The 17797-nt window shown below is 48.0% G+C and overlaps 9 protein-coding genes across 9 annotated transcripts; 6 read left to right on the forward strand and 3 right to left on the reverse strand.

Annotated features, from left to right (window-relative positions):
- Positions 1–410: 410 nt before the first annotated feature.
- On the forward strand, positions 411–2131 carry N7516_004078 (uncharacterized protein; the record flags this gene model as incomplete). Its single annotated transcript, XM_057216798.1, has 3 exons — positions 411–548; positions 649–1189; positions 1255–2131. Exons 2-3 carry the CDS (start codon positions 750–752, stop codon positions 2129–2131), a joined length of 1317 nt encoding a protein of 438 aa, XP_057078681.1. The 5' UTR covers positions 411–548; positions 649–749.
- Positions 2132–3844: 1713 nt separating this feature from the next.
- On the reverse strand, positions 3845–5659 carry N7516_004079 (acid phosphatase DET1; the record flags this gene model as incomplete). The annotated part of the gene is made up of 2 exons (XM_057216799.1): positions 3845–5578; positions 5645–5659. The coding sequence occupies 2 exons, from the start codon at positions 5657–5659 to the stop codon at positions 3845–3847; spliced, it is 1749 nt and encodes a 582-aa protein (XP_057078682.1).
- Positions 5660–5942: 283 nt separating this feature from the next.
- N7516_004080 (Dor1-like family protein) lies at positions 5943–7325 on the forward strand (the record flags this gene model as incomplete). The annotated part of the gene is made up of 1 exon (XM_057216800.1): positions 5943–7325. One exon carries the CDS (start codon positions 5943–5945, stop codon positions 7323–7325), a length of 1383 nt encoding a protein of 460 aa, XP_057078683.1.
- An 831-nt stretch (positions 7326–8156) lies between these two features.
- On the forward strand, positions 8157–8999 carry N7516_004081 (GNAT family N-acetyltransferase; the record flags this gene model as incomplete). The annotated part of the gene is made up of 2 exons (XM_057216801.1): positions 8157–8685; positions 8740–8999. The coding sequence occupies 2 exons, from the start codon at positions 8157–8159 to the stop codon at positions 8997–8999; spliced, it is 789 nt and encodes a 262-aa protein (XP_057078684.1).
- Positions 9000–10192: 1193 nt separating this feature from the next.
- Positions 10193–10993, forward strand: N7516_004082 (TNT domain-containing protein; the record flags this gene model as incomplete). The annotated part of the gene is made up of 2 exons (XM_057216802.1): positions 10193–10282; positions 10349–10993. The coding sequence occupies 2 exons, from the start codon at positions 10193–10195 to the stop codon at positions 10991–10993; spliced, it is 735 nt and encodes a 244-aa protein (XP_057078685.1).
- A 312-nt stretch (positions 10994–11305) lies between these two features.
- On the reverse strand, positions 11306–11749 carry N7516_004083 (uncharacterized protein; the record flags this gene model as incomplete). The annotated part of the gene is made up of 4 exons (XM_057216803.1): positions 11306–11363; positions 11415–11473; positions 11556–11581; positions 11653–11749. 4 exons carry the CDS (start codon positions 11747–11749, stop codon positions 11306–11308), a joined length of 240 nt encoding a protein of 79 aa, XP_057078686.1.
- An 823-nt stretch (positions 11750–12572) lies between these two features.
- Positions 12573–12968, forward strand: N7516_004084 (uncharacterized protein; the record flags this gene model as incomplete). The annotated part of the gene is made up of 2 exons (XM_057216804.1): positions 12573–12784; positions 12857–12968. 2 exons carry the CDS (start codon positions 12573–12575, stop codon positions 12966–12968), a joined length of 324 nt encoding a protein of 107 aa, XP_057078687.1.
- A 657-nt stretch (positions 12969–13625) lies between these two features.
- Positions 13626–15422, reverse strand: N7516_004085 (Phosphoesterase; the record flags this gene model as incomplete). The annotated part of the gene is made up of 7 exons (XM_057216805.1): positions 13626–13950; positions 14015–14164; positions 14224–14432; positions 14491–14529; positions 14584–14760; positions 14849–15262; positions 15321–15422. 7 exons carry the CDS (start codon positions 15420–15422, stop codon positions 13626–13628), a joined length of 1416 nt encoding a protein of 471 aa, XP_057078688.1.
- An 893-nt stretch (positions 15423–16315) lies between these two features.
- Positions 16316–17295, forward strand: N7516_004086 (VIT1/CCC1 transporter family protein; the record flags this gene model as incomplete). The annotated part of the gene is made up of 2 exons (XM_057216806.1): positions 16316–16671; positions 16758–17295. 2 exons carry the CDS (start codon positions 16316–16318, stop codon positions 17293–17295), a joined length of 894 nt encoding a protein of 297 aa, XP_057078689.1.
- Between the last annotated feature and the right edge of the window lie 502 nt (positions 17296–17797).

Here is a 17797-nt window from a genome sequence, read left to right on the forward strand (position 1 = left end):
AAATTACCGGGGCAACCCAACGGCCTTTTCCCACACAACGCCCCTATACACTTTTCTTCTCTTCATCCTTCTTCTCAACCTCTTTTCTGTATCAACCTTCTCCCGTGTCAACGAGCTTTTCACTAAGTGTCGTTGATCACCTCATTCTGTGAGGTTTGCGTCTACGTGTGGGAAATTTTTTTTTCTTCCACCGGTGCTCTTCATTCTCCCGGCGCGTTCAGTTCACTCTTACGTGGACTTTTCCGCTTCGCTTCGACCTGGTTATTCGCCTCTCAAAGCATTTTGGAATTGGCTGGGTTGTGATCTATCACCTTTCCTCACAGGCTGTATCATTTCGACTCTCCAAGTGAGGATTGTGTCTTGTTCACCCATTCATCACGATCCTTCCAATTCTCATTTACCCTCATTTATCCATTGGATCATTGAACGCACCTCAATGTCATTCAACTAGAGACTGCCTCCTAGGAATACGACAGAGCGATCCGCTCGCCGAGCACCGCTCTTCTCCTCTTCCCTCCCCCCAGGATCAGGATCTGGTGGAGTAGACGGTTCGTCGCCTTGTTTCTTTAACTCTTGTCTCTCGGTCCATCTGGCTTTTGCCTATCCCGGAGGCCTCGTGTGCTGATTCCTCGTCTTCTCTGGCAATAGAATACGTCTAGTCCCCCGTCCTGAACTGGTTACTGCGCCTCCCCTTCTCAAGATGCCGTCCTTCTTCGTCCCAGGCCACCACGGCCTGCCTACGCCTCCCCATGTCAACGGTGGTCGTATGGAAGACCCATCATTCTACCCAGTTGGTCACGCAGGGTTTCCCGCCTCGCTACCACCAAAGTGGCAATGAGTTCATCGAACAGTACTCGCAGTCTCTGTGCTACGCCAAACCCACTTCGATGAATCTCCACCCCCAGTCCGCCCATCTGATGAACACTGCTCGCGATCATCACATGATGAACCAGCAGCCCATGTTCAACCCCATGGTTGGCACTGGATTGCCCTCAATCCGCAGCAACGTCCAACTTCCGCCCATGGATGCTACGATGCCGCCTCAATACCGTCGACAGGAAGCCGCCCCGATGCAACAACAGCCCGAACAACCCCGTAAGGAGGAGAAGGCAACTGGAGGTGTTGCAGCTCACCTGGATTATGAGATGGATCGCATGTCCGACTTTGTGGCAGAGATGGCTCAGGGAATGTATGATTTGTTCGAGACCAACATCACCATTGCAGATATTGACCTCGTGCGAAGCATCTACCCAGGATCTTCGGTTCCCCCCAGTTTCGGAAATACGTCTTTCAGATTTTGTCCTCGACACGCCTCCCAAGTTCTACCATTCTGCTCGGTCTCTTCTATTTGGCCAGCCGTGTGCGCCTATTGTCATCCAAACGCGCCTTCACCAAGACAGACAGTAGCCAGGTCTATCGCATGTTGACTGTGGCTCTTCTGTTGGGCAGCAAGTTCCTCGATGACAATACCTTCCAGAATAAATCCTGGGCTGAGGTTAGCAACATCCCCGTTGCTGAGTTGAACCACATGGAATTGGAATGGCTTTTCGCGTTCGACTGGAAGATTCACGACCGCATCTACGACAAGCAGGATGGTTTCGCCTCGTGGCGCGCGCACTGGGATACCTGGCGGACCAAGGCAACGGCTCGGGTTCAGGAGTCCCGCCAGACTCTGGCGCCTCTTGAGACCAACGTGGTCCGCGGCCAGGCTGTTACCAAGCCCCTTATGTCTCCCGAAGGCCCTATCCCGCCGCAGTACCAGCGCAGCTCGCAAATTGAGAACTCCTGGCTCAACCCGACCGCGTCCGAATATTCGCCTCCCTCTACCCTTTCTAGCGGCCCCACTACCCCTGACTACTACTCAGTTGGCCCTTGGGGTTACGCCAACCCACCTCCGCCTCCGCCCTACTCGCGAGGCTGGAACGTACCCTCACAGTACATGGCTCACCCTGCATCTCGATCCCAGCCCCCATCCTACCACCACACTCCGGCGTACGGCTTGCCATTCGCACAGAGTCTCTGGACGGGTCATGGTTCGTCGTGCGGCTGCACGTACTGTGCTAAGCATCTCGAGCACTACATGTGCAACAATGCATTCCACTCCATGCAACAGCCGATGATCGCAACCTAGTTGACGATATTTGGCATGTTCTGCCCACGACCCCGGATGGAACAGACGGTGTCAACGGTTCGAGACCACAAGTCTTGATACCTCTTTGAATTTCTTCTTACTGCAACTTTAGACTTCTTCCAACGTTCATTTGGGCGATTCGCATGGGATTTATTTCGATACCGTTTCTTCTTCTGCTTGAATTGTTTCCATCCTTGCGCCTTTCGACCTTTTTGCTTCCTTTAGCTTTCGCCTGCTTCTGAGCAATTGGCCTACCGCGTCTCCAAAAAGTACTTCTGTTCTGCGTCCGCTGGTTCTCGTTTGGCAAAGCGAAGAAAATCTTATAAAATGGAAAAAAAAGGGAAAAAACGCTCCCGCAGCGAACATTGGCATGCTCCCGGCAAGCCCACGATGCAAAATCTCGACTGCACTTGTTATATTAATATTGACTTCGGTTTCATCGAGTCTTATATTGAATCTCATTGTTGGGTCTTTGATCTTTCACTCCGAAGGTTGCCGGCGCCGCAGTCACGACTATCACGAATCCCCAAAATCTGACTTCTTTGTTTATTACCCACGACTTCGGTTTATATCCTTGGTCCTTTTGTTTTATGCTTGGCATTTTGTGTCTCGCGGTGATTACCCATAGAGTGCTTTCTTTCTTCCACTTCCATTTCATCTCGGTACATTATTCCCATTCGCCACGCTATATGCAGTGCCCGACGTTAATCTTTTTTTTTTTTTTTTTTTCAATTCTCATCTCAAATCTTCAATTGTTCATTCACTTTTTTTTTTCTTCTTTCGATCCCCTCGATTTGTTTTTATCTTTCTCTGATGAACCTTTCTTCTCCAATCAATGAGATCAACAATTCAAGGATCATTTACAACCCTTCTTAGCCGCATGATGTACTTCATCGCTCCCACCTCTCTCGTGTCACTTGCGACACAGATGACAAACGATTGGTCTTGGGGTCTCTTCTCCCCGTGGCATCTTCGCATGCATCCAGGGGATATCGATACCCTCGATACATCTTCTGTCTGATTTCAGACTCAGTCCATCCCCACGACTGGACTGACCTCTTATGTAGTCTACCTAAATTTGGCCGGCTCTTTTGGCTGGCTTATATATATCTGCCCTTTGCCATTCGGCGCTGTCGGTGAGCCAGAGCCGTCACATCTCCCGTCTCCATTAGTCCTGCGTTTGACCTGGATATTGGCGTCCGTGGTTGTGGCTATGGCTATTGATGCCGCTGTTCTTTGAAGATATGCCACTAAATCAGCGGCAAACTATTGTCTTTGTCGGGACTACAAACTTTTACTGTTTTTGTCCTAGGACTTGTATCAATATCTCCCTTGTACCTTCTGTTTGAGTAGTATCAGTATCTTCTATTAGATTAGTTACCCTCTGCTCTCTGTCTACTGCTAGATCCGGCAACGTCTTGGGTTACATGGCAGTTCCCTTTCGGGTGTTTAATGAACCATAACTCAGATCTTGTAGTCATTTTTGTGATAGAATTGGATTCTAGCCTAACACCAGAAAAGGGCCATCGGGCTGAAATAAGAGATAGGTAAAAATGCAGTTGTACTAGGGGGTAATCAAAATTCATCCAGACAGTCGTCGCGGGTCGTAAGAGTAGATGCAGAGAAGAAAGAAACAAGAACTAGCAAAGGAGAATGAGAAGTATGCAGACGTATAAAGTCGTCAGGGCATCAACGAAAGCAACGGGAACAATATTAGTAGACGCTCCCTTGGATGCTCTGATCTTGCTTTTGTTCCTCTTCCAAGGATAATTCCTCGATGTGGAGATGAGATGGGGAATCTGTTGACGAACTTTCTCGTTCTCCCATCTGTGTTTCTGAGTGGTTGGATGACTCATCTCCGTCACCTAGGATATTAGCCATGCGGTGCTCGGATTGGTCGGTAGAAGAAGAAACATGGTGGTGATGATGATGGTGGTGGTTATGGGGATGGTGCAGGCGAGTTTTCTTTAATTTCTCGGTGCGATTGCCACTCATCTCATCATCGCCGTCATCTTCGAGCCCCTGAGAGGGAGCTGACTGTTGGGTTTGCTCGCTGGACGGAAATTCGAAGTGGTGCTGGCTCGCATGGGACAAACTTCCAGTGGCGAGGCTAGGAGAGCGTGGTGCAGTGTGACGATGGTGAGCGTGGTCGTCGCCTTCGTCGTCGGATGGGGCGAGGCTGTTCGCTCCGCTCATCGAGCCTCCACCGTCACGGCCTCCAAGGTGGAGGAGGGCGTACTTTAGGTGCGCTGATGATGAAGATGTAGCTGTTGGCAGGTGGGGGAGATGGTTTTCACTATTTCGGTTCAGCCCGTGGAAGTTCGGTCGTTTTGGGTGCAATGGATTCACGCTTAGCCGGGCTTCTGAGCTGGAATCATATTGCTTTGTGGTGTCTCCGTTGTCATCGTCGCGAAGTTTGTGCTGAGGGTTGGAGACGTGCCTAGCACTGGGTATGTGGCTGGTATCATTCTGCGCCGAACTGCTTTCAGAGGACGATACTACATCGTCGATTGATATAGATTTGTGAAGTTTGGAGCCAAAACTGCCTACATGGTCATCGGCATGCTTTGGTTGGGCGTAGCTATGCTCGTGACGTATGGAATTCAGTAGATTCGCTCGCAACGACTGTTTCCCCTCTGCAGTCATGCCATGAGTACAGCCGTCGGGGCAGCCGCCCCACTTTCGTCGGATTGGGATATGGTCGGTGAGGCTATGACCAGTAGACGGGGCGGGCGCAGAGACCTGCTCTTTGGATGCATTTCCACGCTCTCGATCTTTTCGCAGATCTGACCAGGTCCGGAGCTTGTTCTGAAGTGTGTATTTACCATTTTCTGGGTTGTGGGTCAAGACCAGGAACTCGCAATGATTGATGTTACGAAGGTCCTCGAAGTATTCCACGCTCCAGTGATACCACTTCATGAGAAATACTCGTGCCATGAGGCCATGCGTAACCAGAACGCACACATTTGCAAAGTCATCCTCGCCAAACTGGCGCCAGAGAGACTCGTTAAATCCACTCACTCGATCATAGGCATCTGCTGCGGATTCACCATTGGGAATCCGGTAGAAGAAATGGCCGTAGTCTGCCCGCTCCATCCACATGCGCTCCATCTCCATAGAACATGGCTGGAAGTTACCGAAATCTTGTTCCCGCAGGCGGGGTTCTTCATAAACTTTGATAGTGTGTCTTGAGAAAGGCGAAGGAGAAGGTGCATCGGAGGTTAGGGATTGAATAATTCCCTCGGTGGTCTCTCTTGTCCGCCGATAAGGTGAAGTGAAGAAGTGAAGTTTATCGTCGGGTTGAAGGAGGTCACGTAGTCGATGGCCTGCATCTTGGGCTTGTCGATGTCCTTCAGGAGTAAGCTTCACACGGTGGTCTGGAATAGTTTGATGAATATCGCGGTTTTTGTTGCCTTCTGACTGTGCATGGCGAACTAAAATGATCATCTATAAGTCGGAAAAGAGTCTGTTTAAGCCAAGGTACATCTCAATCACTTAGAAATGGAGGCTTACCCGTGGTTTCCCCATGGTGGAAGGATCATGGGGAATGTAATGTGTTGCGAATGCGGGGGAGGGGCTAGTAGAAGTATCCTATTTGCAGCAAGAAGGACAACGACAGAAAAGAAAGAAAAGAAGAAAAGAACTGAAATATCTGTCTATCGTAAAGCGGAAAACAGTTTGGAAGAGCGAAGTTCAAAAAAGCAAAGAAAAAGTTCATTCCATTCGGAAATACAACTGACCCGCACGGGCCAACGGGGGGTGATCCATTCCGCCTCTACAACACAAAACTTCCGAATAGCATCAACCCGCCATGGCCGACTTGTTGGAGCTACTAGCTCCACATCTTGATCCAAATCAATCGCATGATATAACCACCGACAGATACCTCACTCGCCTCTCAACCTTGTCACTTGAAGCTCTCCAGACCACAGAACCCCCATCGCTTGCCCAATCCTCCCACTCAACCCTTCTGTCCCTTCAAGCCCTCTCGAACCGTTCACACCGAGCATTTGTCACCTCTGCCGATAATTTGTCCACACTATGTACCTCTGTCCCACAATTGACCCGCGAGGCGCAACAGCTACGTGATGCTATCCCTAAACTCGACGAGGAGGCCGTTGGGTTCTCCACCAAATACAGTAAAATCACAGACAATGCCGCGCTAGAGCGACGGAAGAAAGCGATGCAGCTCTCTCGCAACGTCGATCGATTGTCAGATATCTTGGAGCTACCAAGTCTGCTGTCCAAAGCCGTCTCCGCGGCCTCAGTCAACTCCGGTACCGGTGCCTCCTCTACAACTTACTCCTCTGCACTCGACCTACATGCACATATCAAGCGACTACAAACATTATACCCCGAATCACCATTGATTCAAGATGTTGCATCTCAGGCAGAGGATGCTATGAAGGACATGACAAGTAATCTGATCACGGGGCTTCGAACCCAGAACCTGCGGCTAGCAGCTGGTATCCGAACCGTGGGTTGGCTGCGGCGAGTAGCCCCGGATCTAGATATGATTCAGAGTGATGGGGCAGTCGGGACAGGAGAAGGCGCTCTTGGGGCCATCTTCCTGGTCTGCAGATTAGCGCATTTGGTATCAACACTTGAAGCTCTGGATCCCCTCCGCGAACTCGCAGACCAAGAAACCCAACGGAGACTTGGTGGCAAGGATAAATCAGATACGACCTCGTGGTCTGGCGGTCAGCAAACCGACCGCTATCTAAAAAGATACATTGAGATATTCCGTGAGCAGAGCTTTGCGATTGTCTCGCTATACAAGAATATCTTTAACTCTGAGCAATCCGAATCTGAATTTGCCATCTCAGGATTACGAGGTACAGACGCCCACTCCAAGGCCAAGTCAAAGCCAGCACACTCAGATGACCCCTTGCAACGTCTCCCCCCGGCTTTGGCTACTTTCCCCATGCATCTCGTGCAGTTGCTCACGGATACAATGCGCTCCTATCTTCCCAACGTCCGGGATCGGAGTTCGAGGGAAAGTCTACTCACCCAGCTTTTGTACTGTGCCGCAAGTCTTGGTCGCCTTGGCGGTGACTTTGGCATGATCTTGACCGAGCTGGGCGAGGAGGAAGATACCGAAGATATGGCCTACGAATGGGAGGAGGTCATGCGCAAACATCGAGCCTTGGCAGGGCGCCTGGAGCAATTGACTAGTCGAGTGCCGGTAAATTAACATTTCATATACCCAAGCGAAAGTACAATGCCATTTCGAGATGACGGTGGCACCTAGCGGGGGTCTGTGTATAATAGAACATTATGAAGCGCTCCCATTTTCTGAACCTTCTCGGCGGACTGTCTAATTAATACCACCCACATATAAATACATCCGGATATTGTATACCTCTTTTGCCTCGAATGTTCCACCTATGCTAGCAGTACTTCCTCGCCGACTTGCCCACACACAGCGATATATGTGTTCATGTGCTTTGCTATCTAGATTCTAGTGCATTCCTATGCTCCGCTGCTTGTTTATGTATTCCTGATAGCCACTTCCTGCGGGACGTTGTGGTCGCAGAGGTGGTCTTAACTGGCTGGCCTTCGAACTTTGCGCCGATTTTTCTTGCTCTGATGATTCCCACTGCTGTTGCTGAGGCTATCGATCGGTCTAGTTGTCACCTCCAGACATATGAGTGCACAGTTGTATATGGTCATCTGTAGCGCAGTTAGTTTGTGAGATCGTGAGATCGCGAGGGCGAGAGTATTTCTAGTCATAGTTCTGAGTCACATCATGTGAGTTCGGGCAAGATATCCTCACACGGACTATTGTAACAACAGAGGGAAGTAACTGGCGAATAAGTTGAAGTCATCAAATTGGCTACTTCGTAAAGTATCATCGGGCTAACAGTACCGTTGCCCAGAATTGGTTAGCCCTCATTTTCCGAGTGACTCACAAATATATTAAGGAGCCTTGTGAAGCTAAAATGCAAGCCTATATAAAGTGCACATCTGAAATCTGTACAGTTATTCCAATTGAGACTCTACTATTAGTCTGATTTGTGTGAAAATGGTTGTCCACTATAACCTGCTCACTAAAGAGCCCTATCTCCAACTCCCAGCACCATGCGCAAACATCATCATCACTCCATACCGCGAACACCAGATTGAAGAGGCATCTGCTGTTATGACCGAAGTTCTCAATGATTCACGCGTGTACTCCTGGCTAGTAGGGCCACCTTACCCTTTTCTACCCGAGCACGGGGTGGACTGGATGAAAACGAATATAGCAGAGAATAAAGAGCTGCTGTCTACTCTGCAAAAAGAATTCGAAGCATCGCAAAGTCATCAGGGTGACGGTTCAAATGGCGAAGAGGAACCAGTGTTCTTTGATAAATGTCCTTTCCTTTGCATACGCGAAGTAACAGAACGAGATCATGCGACCGGCGCACCGGTTCGAGATGTCTTGATTGGAGAGATCTCAATATCGCGGTATTCATTCTATGAGTTGCGACCCGATAGCTCAGAGCTTGCGCTGGCACAGAAGCAAAATAATGATTTACCTGCGGGGCACAAGGATATCGTCTGGGGTATAGGATGTATGGACACCCTAACTAGTGTAACTCGAGCTCAATTACTAACAGTGTTGATAGACTATCTTTCTCCTACTCAACAAAGCCGAGGAGTTATGAGTGTTGCTGTTCGAACGGTCATTCAAGAATGGGCTATCCCTCGGATGAACCTTCATCTTCTTAAAAGTAGCTTTTTTGTTGGGAATACAGGGAGCTCGAAAGTCCTTGGGAAGAACAACTTTGAGGAGATTGGTACATTCAAGGACTGGACTCCAGAAAGCCCAAACAAAGGACGAGGGAAGATGTCGATTGTTGTGGTGGAGTGGAAGGGGCTTTTGTAGATACTCTGAATCTCAAGTGCCATATTGTAATTACTGGAAGACAAGGGGCATTTATTGCAATCAATCTTGCATATGTAGGCAAGTTGACGTATCAAGTTGATGCATGAATTATCACACCGGTTGGCGTTGTGAAGGATCACCTTCTGCGAACCTGCCAAGGTGAGGGTTTCGAATCTCATGGCCGAACAAATTCATGCTGCCCTATCACCTGCATGTGTGATGTATAATTGATCGCCTTATTATATTACTCCTTTAAACCTCTCGCTCCAGTTTGAGATGAAATGCAAATAAGGACAAGCCAAATAATACAAACCAATGATAGCTGACAAGGGAATCACAAGTTCTCGGGTTGGAAAAAAAAAAAAAGAAATTGACTGGAAAATCTAGCATTGTAATAACACGAGTAAGGAAGTTTTCTTGACTGGGAAGATTATTGAACTAATTAATGCTAGGGTGCGAAGTATGGGGTACGGGGTAAGTTGTTTCTCATTTTCCCAAATAGGAAATTCTGCGTATCTGTCTGCATATTTCTGTGGCTGATACGAGCTCAGCTACGAGCTCAGCTAACACAGCTGATTTCTTCAATTGCCCCTTATTTCTCGTGTTATTTGAATAGGTATACGGAATACTTCGTACAAGAAAATGAACCCAGAATTACACTCTCAAATAAGCAATGATTGGAGTTAATCGTGCCTAGGGAATTCTGAGCTCAAATTGTCAATAGACACGACGTTTCATCACACATCATTTACTTCCATCCTATTCAGTAACTTGCAGTACTCCGTTAGGATAACGGAAAGGGTAGTCGGATGAGTTGCGTAAGGGATGGAGAGGGATTGCAAGACATTCAACATATTGTAGGCCATTCCCTTCGATCGTGTGATATGTTGGAATTTCAGAAATACCAGCCTAAGAATTGGGTAATGATACCTGGACAGAATAGCAAAGGGATAAATACCGGATGCCGATTGGAATGAAGTGGGCTCAAAGAGGCGTGTGGCTAATCCCATGAAGGGAAACAACAGACCAGACCCATCTGTTTGCATGGCTTAGATGCACGATTTGAATAGCGCCGTAGATGGCGAGATCTGAAGTTCAATCCTCCTTGGCACTTTGAAGTATATTACTGAGTCCGCCTCCTTTCTTCAGCCAGCACACAGGCAAAGATTATCAGGATATATCTCCTATTCACCATGCACATCTCAACTATAAGTGTGCTTCTTTCGGTTGTTCTAGCAGAAGCCGCGTCCTTCGTTACTCCTATCAGACATAAAACAAACAAGGTCAGCTCTAATACCCTATTTTCCGATACCCCAGAATTTAGAACATTCGATGCTCATACTTCTTAGGAGCTAGATTACCCAGAAAGATGCTATCCCGACCCCTGTAGAGGGGTGACCTACGTGAACTCCACTGCTGTTTGTGGTGATCCACGACTTGGTCCCAAGGACCTCCCTGAATTCTTCCCTCTCTCCAATCAACTCGAGACATACTCCCGCTTCGGCGAGCTCTGCCCAGTCGAGTTCCTGGAGAAATGGACATTGAACGCTTCCGACCCAAAGGGTTACTGGGTGTATCCAGACTTCGACGGATTTGCCATAACTACCGAGAATGTGTCGATTCTAGGGAATATCACACTCCGCGTGGGCCAGAAGCTTGATAGGTTTGGATCTGAATATGGACAGTTCCTAGCACCCCTTGGAGCTCCATATATCGAGCGGTCCCTGCCACCATCCAACCTTTTCGCACCACCCAACAGCAGCTTCCCGTACAACTACCATGTCTACGAGGTGACCAAGGCATTTGATATTCTCTTGGGACCCATTGCGGGTTGGTTTGAGCAGCCTGGGTTCGGATCGCAGCTTTTGGCCTCGTCAAGTGTGCTAGATTTGTTGGAAGGGGGGTTCTTAAAAAGACTGGACTTGAAAGACTATGATGAAGCGGATGAATACTCTGCGAGTTATCTACCTGCTCCCGAGAAAACTTCCACCTGAGTATGTCTCTGGGATACAAGTCGCTGAGCAAGGTGGGGTATTATTTTCGGGACATTGACTTCTCTTTCTTACAGTATATGCCAGTAATAATTTTTTAATAGCCAAATGCAATGTCACTAACAGCGTTTGAGAATCCATGCCTAGCAACTCTATGAATTAGGCGAAAGGTCGAGAGTTCTAAAAGTATGTGGGCAGAAATCCTGTACGAAAAAAGCCATTCAAAAAGAGCATGGTGCTTAGCTTTATCAAGCGCATTGTAACAATATAAGATTAGGATAAAATGATTAGATACAATGAACCTAGCTCCTAATCTCATATCGGAATAGCATTACTGACTCTCCGATTTACTTTGACAGGGAATCCCAGCATGCTATTATTTGTTAGTCTGTACATCAAGAAGTAGCGGGACAGCAAGACATACTCCTTTCCAGCTTGGGTGCAACCGCAACCACAGAAGATCGATAGGGGGTAGCAGAAGACCTAAAAAAAGGTTGTCATGAGCATGGAGTAAAACAAGAGAGTCTTCATGCTGTCATCCGAGAAGATACTATATTTTACTTACTGCTGCTACAATAGTAGAGAGAAACCCTGTTCATTTTGTCAGGCATGGGCTTATTCCCCGGCGATTCAGACTTCAGACTACAAAGAACCGAACTTACCAAGTGTCGGGCCAACCACCTTGCAGTTACATGGGTTCTGGTCAGTGCCGCATTGGAAGCAGACAGGGAAGATGGGAAAGAAAGGGACGTCACACATCGTGTCGGATTTGGCTGAGCTGCTGGGTCTTTGAACTAGAATATGTAGAGAGATGTCCCAGACAGATTATCTTGAAGAAAGAAGCTCCCTGGACGAAATATTCACCGCCCAGTTACGGTTGTAGTCGTGAGTTTAAGACTCTATCATGATGACGCAGAAGATTCATCGATCATGCTGTTTTAGGTAGTGGAGAACTTTTAGTTCATGTTGGGGTAATAGAGGTGATCTTCATAGTGATAGCAAGTAAAGATAACAAGATTGTTATACAACCTTGGAATATCTGATTAAGTACATAATTACTCCAATAACTCCGTATAGCTAGAGATATGATCTTGGGCTAAAATTAACCTCAAAAATGCCACCAGGACCGGGCCGGAACCTCCCGATAAAAAAATTGACTCAGCAAGTGGCTAAACCCTCTAGGGCTGGGCTTGAAAGCCACATTTCAGACACAGCCACGATGCGCGCCATTTCCCCTCGAATCAAACCTTGGAAACGTCACTTTCTACTTTAAAATCACATATAAATCACATATAACATATTCAGCCTTCCCCTACCCCGGCTGGAATTTCAACAGCATTCCTGTTGTACAGGAAACATCCAGGTCCACTCCAGGCAGCAACCGTGTCTAGAAGACCCCCAGGCTGCAACTATTTACCACAATCTATTCTTGGCATCTAATCCATTGTTTTCTGTCCGCCCCGTTTTCTTCCCCTGATTCCACCCGCCTTAATCTTCAGATCTTCACCTCTTTTTCCCCAAAGTTGAAAATCTCAACTCACTAGACACTACCCTTCGATACCCCCGATAAACGAACCCCACCATGGGCGCCCGCAGTATCCTTCCCCTCATCCTACTCCTCGTCTTTGTTGGCATCCTTGCTGCGGTCGGATTCGTCGTCTACAGCATCGTGCAGGATGTAGGCAAAAACACGCGCGAAAAGATGGAGCGCAAGAATATTGCTTTTACCAGGGACGGCATGAAAGTGCAAGTAAGGGAGGTCAAAGACGAGGCCTACAAGGACCAGACCCAGAGGTGTGTTCTATTTTGCTGCTCTTTTCCCGCCCTGGCTTGCTAGCGCCGACTAACCCGATGTTTTCCCAATAGCGTCCTCTTCAACATGTGGAACCACACCTCCTTCCCCGCTTACAAGAGCAGACTGTGGGATATGGCTGGCGCGTCTTCGTCGGAGCAGAAGGATGCTGAGAAACGCAAGTAGTATGTCGGACCTACATCCTTTTTTATTCTCATTCTGATTCGACCGTACTGACTCGTTTTGCACCAGGTTTTGCAATGAACACTTCTCCGCTCGCGGTTTACACTGGACATATTTTCTGCTTCTATCTAAATTCCATCTCGCGCTTCATCGCTTCATCGCATGCCCTAGTCCATGGCAAAGGGCTGGTCCTCAAAAATTGGATTCGCTCCTGCTTCGGATCTTCTCTGAAATTTTCACATTCTTGTTCATACCTATTTCTTTATTGTCTCGGCAAAGGCTTTATGAATGACGGCCAGTCCTGATATATGATCCTATTTTCCAGTTCGAACCTGCGAGCACTATGCGTCGTACATTCCAAATTCTGTTTCGTAAATCAATCCGGGGTTCTAAACTCGACTCTGCTTCGAGATCGTGCCTGGTTTAGTACACTACATACTGATAAATTAAGATTTCAGTTGTCAATTGACTGGATTGGATTCTCATGGCCCACTAAATCATTGTAGTAGGCATCGTTTCGATCCATTGAACTGATATTTATGTCATAAAATGGGAGATCCGCATTTCTAGCCGGAGATCTCAATGATCATTCCTCAGCATTCCACCATAGTTGCATTATCAATATGACGATTCTCCATTTCCATCCCTTATGCATTAGTCTTAGCCTCGGCCCTGGCGACGTGCATAGTAGCTTTCCTCCTGGTTCAAAAGGGCGAACGGTTCCGGTTCCGGCTGCCCACTTTGACCATACCAGGTCGGCTTAACCAACGTCTCGGGCGTATCATCTCGCCGCTCGTTGGTGAAAATCGTTTCAAAGGTCTTGGCCCACTGGACCCTGTTATTCAAGCCCTCAAGTTCCCACAACTCCTGCAAGAAATGCAGGATTGAGCTATGAGTGTAGGCCGAATTCTCAGCGTACATGGTGCCTTGATTGTGGATGAGGTGGTTGGCGGGCACCCAGGGTGAGATTATAAAGGCAGGAACACTATGGTGAAAGGATAAGCTGGATATTCACATGGCAAAACTCAAATTGGGATTAAGATGCTTACCGGACTCCCAGGCGTGTAAAGTCGTATGTAAAATTGTGGTTTGATGACTTGCCCTTGAAAACCATACCGTCTTCGGGTTGGGGCACGTTGACTGGAGTAGGCACATGGTCGGCAAACCCACCGTGCTCATCAAAGTTGATGATTAAAACACTTTATTCGAGTGTTAGTATTAACACACTCAGCATCAGGGTAATAATAATGGAACTGACGCATTGTCCCAGTACTTGGAGCGACGCAGGGCGTCGTACAAGTGCTTGACCATCTGCTCTCCTGCTGCCATGCTGCTGGTAGGATGCATCGAGTCAACTGAACAGCACTCCGGGTTCAGGTACGAGAATGAAGGCAATGTGCCGGCTTCCAGGTCATGATAGAGCTCTGTTGCATGGACGAGACGGTCCATTGCATTGTCTTGCACCCACTTGACACCATTGTTAGTCACTGAGCTGGCAATTGGATGGGTGTAGGGAGTGACTGACTTTATACATGAATCCATCGACGATGTCGGTCTCGTAGTACTATATAGAAATGTTTAGCCAGTTGTCAGTATAAACGAACAAACCTTATCTTACATTCTTCCAGCTGATATTTTTGTTGCTGAGCGATTCAAAGATCGAGATCGCACAAGTAGCCCCAGTCACATTATTCCAGAACCCAGCGGACTGATTAGTGTTATCGGCAAAACCACAGGATGAGCCCGAAGTTGCGAATTGCCGGTTTGGGTTAGTGGGACCTGGGTGCTCGGCGAACTACAAAACAGGGTCAACAGTCAGTTATCTGCAATATATATTTCCGCAATATATATTGTAGTCAAATTGAGGCCAAATTATTACTCACATATGAATCAAAGAAGGCGAAATTGCTTGCCAACTCCACCAGAGTGGCGGTCTTCTTTTCGTTCAAGGCCTTGATCACGAATGCCGAATCTCCAGGGGTAGCATTGTACTTCTCCGATTGGCGCTCGATAAAACCACCCATGTTGGGGACATCCTCTTTTGTCGGATTCCACTGGCGGAAGATTTGGTAGGTAACTCCACCAAAGTTGTGGTCCGGGTCTTCTAGTGGCACTTCGGTTGCATACGGCTCGGCGCAGATTGCTAGTGGCTCTCCGTAGACCGTCCAATTGGGGTTGGTGTAGTCATTGCAATAGGTGAGATTGCGCAAATTGTCAATTTCAGGATGGAAATCCCAATAGCCAGCGATGTTGTCAAACGAGTGGTTCTCAAGAGTCAGATAGATGACATGCTTGATCTGAGAGTGCTCTTATAAGCCATCTGCTCCTAGTATAGATGCTGTGCGGTCCACTCACATTTTCTCGCAGCTGGCCCCACAGCTGAGCACCCCCAGTTGGGTAAGTGGATACAAGACTGGCTAGAGCCGTCAGAATAACGAAGCCCCAGTGGAGAATCATAGTTGCTTTTGCTCAGGGTGAGACTATAAGCTCTGTCGTGAACAAGTGCGAGGAAAGAAAGAGGATGGAAAAGGGAAGAAGTGAAGAAGGAAGTGAAAGAAATATGTTTGTAACCACCTTCTTGCCATCTATAATCTGCCATCTCTAATCCTCTACGGATACCTGTACCATGGGCACCTGCCACAGAGGGCGCTGGAGGTGAAGGTCATGCTCAAAAGGGCACTAGTGCTCCTCGGGGATTCAACATCGGTAATTACAGCCCTCGTTTAGTTAGATTTAGATGACCCCCAAAGAGGCATCGTGATGTGATATACCTGGTAATTCAGGTTAGAGGAAAACAGAAGTACCCATAACCCACGTGGTGACTGTTAGAGAATCCTTTCTAGACCAATGTGATCAAGTCTAGGCGACCTTGAGACTAAAATGTCTAGCAATCCCCATTAAGATCAACCCCTCCTAGGGCAATGGGCATACGGCGAATGTTGTAGTTTATATTGGCACGTGAGCCGTGCGGAGGTCTGTGGGCAAAAGATTGGAGATTAGAAATAACAATTTCTGATTGGTCCCAGACTTCAAGTTAAGCTGCGGGAGTCCCTCTTATAGACCCACATGGCCCCGCACTGAAGCTGACCCTCCTCGAATCAGCATTGCACGTGCCCTGTCGCCAAGCACGTTGTCTTCTTGGGTCACTCGATAGGCTGTTGGAGCGGTGGGACCTGATGACTTTCTTTGTCGAAATGTAAGGATGTAAGCATGGGAAGAGCTCATGACTGTACCTCGTGCTCTAACTGGCTAATCTCGTATCCCTCGCTTTCACTTAAACATTCTCAAATCCCATTCAAGGGATACAGCAAGGTTTCATTTCACTCAATCCCTCCAATCTCACCTCACCTATGTCAATCAGCTCCTTGACCGGCCTGATGTCGAATTACATGCCCCTCTCCGATCGCAGTCCTTCTTCGGAGGATGAAAAGGACTCTCATTCTCGACTTCGACCGGATGTCGAGGCTGGGAACAGCACAAACCCTCATAATGACTCGGAGCGAAAGTCTTCACGCTTCATTGACGGTCGCACCGTGTCCGATGCCATCATCGGTCTTTCCGACGGCATGACTGTGCCCTTCGCCCTAACTGCTGGACTATCTGCATTGGGTGATACCAAAATTGTCGTTTTCGGTGGGCTCGCAGAACTCATCGCAGGGGCCATATCGATGGGACTCGGTGGGTATCTCGGTGCTAAAAGCGAGGAGTAAGTCTACTTAGATCCTGGATCCTACTACTTATGAAAGTCTGCTAGAAGTGATCCTGGAGATTCGAGAACTGACAAGTTTATAGAGAGTCATACAAAGCTACATTAAAAGAGACCCGAACGCAGACTTTGACGGACCCCGCCTCCGTGTCTGAGACCATCTCCGATATTTTCGAGCCCTACGAGATGCCTTCTGAACTGGTCGCGCAACTCAAAAATCATCTGTCTAACTCTCCTATGCTTCCATCCTTTCTCATGAACTTCCACCACACTCTGCCCGAACCCTCAGGCTCGCGCGCTATAATCTGTGCTTTGACAATCGCCCTGGGATACTTTATCGGTGGATTTATTCCTCTCATACCATACTTTTTCGTCGGACCCCATGAAGCCTTCATCGCCCTACGGTGGTCCATTGCTACCATGGTCATTGCGTTGTTTATCTTCGGATATGTAAAGACGTGCTTTGTCAGTGGCTGGCGTGGTCGTCGAAATATCCGCAAGGGTGTCATTGGAGGTATACAAATGGTACTGGTTGGCGGTATCGCCGCTGGTTCTGCAATGGGGCTGGTGAAGGGCTTCCAGATGCTGGCTGACGCTAATGAAGACCACCATCAGCATGACTGAATGGCCATCGAAGTCTTTTTACTTTTTACGATGTTGGCGCTGAGCGACTTTTTTTTCATTTTTCTCGGTTTTCGGCGATACATCGGATGGCGTTTGGGTTTACTTTTTGATTTGCGAACTGCGAACTGCGAACTAAATCGCATGAGGACTTTGATTCGCTTATCTAATGGCTGCTTTCCTCTCAGTCAAAGTTTCTAGCAAGAATATAGCGGTCATTAAAACTAAGATCTTGTTTCACCATGATGTCGTTAGTCCTAATATCACCAAAATACCGATCCCTGCATAGCACAAGGGTCATCAACCATCAGAAAGTGGAGGAGCTCCACATATGTTGCTACTATGGTGGCATACCGAAAATGCCAAGTCGCCGAGCTCTTTTGCGGTGGCTATGTCTTTGGACAAGGCGCATTCATCAACGTGACACTCTCCGGCACTTTCTCCACAGACTCCCCCAAGCGCCTTGGCATAATCGGCTAACGGTGGTCAATCAGAGATAACATGG

This window comes from Penicillium verrucosum (assembly GCF_028828655.1).
Source record: "Penicillium verrucosum strain IBT 35672 chromosome Unknown utg000001l_segment0_segment0, whole genome shotgun sequence".
Taxonomy (NCBI): Eukaryota; Fungi; Ascomycota; class Eurotiomycetes; order Eurotiales; family Aspergillaceae; genus Penicillium; species Penicillium verrucosum.